Here is a 3,222-nt window from a genome sequence, read left to right as displayed (position 1 = left end):
TAATTGCATATACTTACTTTACTTACCTACGCCTATTACCCCTTCTGGGGTTTATAGACCGTCGACAAGAGTTCTCCAAGCATCTCGATCCTGAGCCAGCACTTCCAGCTGTCCCCAAGTGTGGCCCATAGTTTTTGCATCTGCCTCCAAGTCTCTGCGTCAGGTGTTCCGTGGCCGACCTCTCTTTCTTTTCCCTTGGGGGTTCCACTGCCTTCATATACAGGTATATATATATATAAATCTTATAAATGTTATAATTTATAATTTATTTGGGGACCACTTTCAATATCCTCGCAGCCCACCAGTGGGAACACGGGTTGAGAACCACTGACTTACTAGCCTGGTTAATAAACCAGACCGAATCAGCCGTTGGCAAAAATAAATTGCCTGCCGGCGGATTTCGGTCTGGAGAGGCTCAATTGTACGCCCATTTCCTACACCAGAGAATGTGGGCGGCCAATCGGGACACGGTATGCAATATGGGCTGGCTTTGGTACAGTGACTTTCAATGCTTGAGACCTTTGACTGACAGTAGCTCTGACCAATTGCGTCAAAGAGAAAATGTTTCCCTGGAAATGAAATCCAAGCTGAGCCTCCCCAGACTAATATCCCGCGGTCCGTGCGATATTAGTCTGGTTTATTAACCAGGCTACTGACTTACACCATCTTTAATTGCAATCATCATAGACAATGTTCATTAAGAAATATATATCCATTTCTTTTAGAGCAAAGAAATGTATTTCCTGGCCTGGATCGCTGTCCTCTTCGTCTGTTCAGCTGTCGCTCGTGGGGGTAAAGTTCTTGTTTTTCCTGTGGACGGCAGCCACTGGGTGAATATGAAGACCATAGTTGAGGAGCTGCATGCAAGGGGCCACCAGGTTTATGTCATTCGAGCAAATCACAGCTGGTACATTAAAGAAACCTCACCGTTCTACACTGCAATCTCGATCGACGCTCCAAGTGGATTAGACGAGGAGTTTGCTAAGAAATTTGTGTCTACTATTCTGGAAACCCATAGGCATGGATTGTCTATCATGACTCGTTTCGAGCTAGAAATGGAAATAGTTTCAGAAATGCAGCAGACCACTTGTAAAATGCTTGAACACATTTTTGAAAACAAAGATCTCGTGCAGTCTTTACGGGATGCAAAATATGACTTGATTCTGACTGACCCTTTTGATCCAGCCGGCTCCATAGTTTCCCGCTACCTTAGTTTACCACTAGTCTTCAATGTGAGATGGACCCCCCACAGTGAAGGCCATTTCCATATTGCACCATCTCCACTTTCTTATGTTCCATTGTCAGGGATCTCACGGATGTCGGATAAAATGACCTTTCTGGAAAGAATAATGAACATAATATTTTTTGCTTTTGGGGAATTCTGTAATGCAAAATATGTTACACCACATTATGTAGGCCTGTTAGAAAAATACCTTGGTTCAGACGTAGACTACTTGTCCCTGTTTCAAGCAGCAGACCTGTGGCTGATGAGAGTTGACTTTGTGTTTGAGTTCCCTCGCCCCACCATGCCTAATGTGATCTATATGGCAGGGTTCCAGTGTAAACCTTCTAAACCTCTTCCGCAACACCTGGAAGAGTTTGTCCAGAGTTCTGGGGAACATGGAGTCATCATCATGTCTTTGGGGAGTATGGTTGGAGAGCTTCCCCAAGACTTAGCAGAGGAGATAGCTGCAGCCTTTGCCCAGCTACCTCAGAAAGTCATCTGGAGGAATAGTGGTGATAGGCCTGCTACTCTGGGCAACAACACTTTACTGGTGGACTGGATGCCACAGAATGACCTGTTAGGTCATGCAAAGACCAAAGCATTTGTAGCGCATGGAGGAACGAATGGACTTCAGGAAGCCATGTACCATGGAGTTCCTATAGTAGGACTCCCGTTGATGTTTGATCAACCTGATAACCTCTTTAAAATGGAGGTACGAGGTGCTGCAAAGGTCATTGACATTTTTACTATGAACAAAGACATATTTCTGCAAGGTATCGAGGAGGTTCTCCATGAGCCTTCCTACAGGAAGAACATGCAGAGACTCTCCAGGTTGCACAGAGACACACCAATGAAGCCGCTGGACAGCGCCATGTTCTGGATAGAGTTTGTTATGAGACACAAAGGTGCTGCTCACCTCCGCACAGACTCCTACAAAATGCCCTGGTACTCTTACCATTCTCTAGATGTCATGTTGTTCTTAATAGTAATATTCTTGGTTATACTGCTGACATTTGCTGCCTTTGTCAAATGTTTATGTTCCAGGGTGTGTTCTAGAAGAAAAAATAAAAGTGACTAAATACGGAACACGCTTTAAGATTAAATTCCTGAACATGATTAGTAGGGACCTCAGACACTACAGATTTGGTATTGCTTCTGACTTCTTGTTACTGCGAGAGTGAGGTCTAGCCAACACCAACTCGGGATTCCAAACAGAAAAGTCCTATTTAATTATATTAAACAACGTCAAAATCACCAACATTGCAGCTGTAGGGAAAGCTTGAATTATCCTCTTTCAATCTGTTTAATAAAAATCCACCGTAGACATGTTATGAGCTACTTCCTATCAAGAAATCCCCAAAAGTATCAGTTCCAGACCCACAGGAACGCACCCAGGGTGCCGGCCCGATTCCGGCGAGCCGCCCCGCGTCTGAAACGGTTGAGAAATGACAGAGTTACCGTGGTCCCTGTATTGTACTGTACTGTACTGTACTGTACTGAACTGTACTGTACTGGCACACCGAAATCACCATATATACAGTATATATGCGTGTGTGTTTGTGTGTGTTAGGTTTTTGAGCCCAATTATTCATTTTAATAAAAGTTATGTTCATAAATATACCTAGAGATGGTCTCCCTAGTCTGACAAAATAATAATTACTAGTAATAATTTCTACTAGTAGAGCTACTACTGCCAAAAGCTCATAAGCGCAACATCTCCCATGTGCAACCATACTAGGCCTGGTGGCCTATAGGCTCTTCTAGGGGAAGGCTACTTCCTGCATAATACTGTAGAGTTGCATTGCCTAAAACAATGGTATAGAGCTATATGCGCTATGCCACTATTTGTTAACCCATTCTGACCTGAGATCAGATTCATACGAGGTTTCCACTGGACACACACTGGTTTGATTAACCCATTCTGACCTGAGATCAGATTCTAAAAATGTCAGTCGTTCTTCGATTTTTTTCAAAAATAGCAGACCTACAAGCTCGTA

At 43.6% G+C, this 3,222-nt stretch overlaps 1 protein-coding gene across 1 annotated transcript; it reads left to right on the top strand.

Annotated features, from left to right (window-relative positions):
• Positions 1-794: 794 nt before the first annotated feature.
• On the top strand, positions 795-2,303 carry LOC310855214 (UDP-glucuronosyltransferase 2A3-like; the record flags this gene model as incomplete). Its single annotated transcript, XM_083760135.1, has 1 exon — positions 795-2,303. The coding sequence occupies exon 1, from the start codon at positions 837-839 to the stop codon at positions 2,301-2,303; it is 1,467 nt and encodes a 488-aa protein (XP_083616261.1). The 5' UTR covers positions 795-836.
• Between the last annotated feature and the right edge of the window lie 919 nt (positions 2,304-3,222).

Source organism: Protomyctophum parallelum (assembly GCF_964188405.1).
Source record: "Protomyctophum parallelum genome assembly, chromosome: 2".
In the NCBI taxonomy this organism is placed as follows: Eukaryota; Metazoa; Chordata; class Actinopteri; order Myctophiformes; family Myctophidae; genus Protomyctophum; species Protomyctophum parallelum.
Note: the sequence above shows the minus strand (reverse complement) of the source record. Positions and strands in the feature narration are given on the sequence as shown.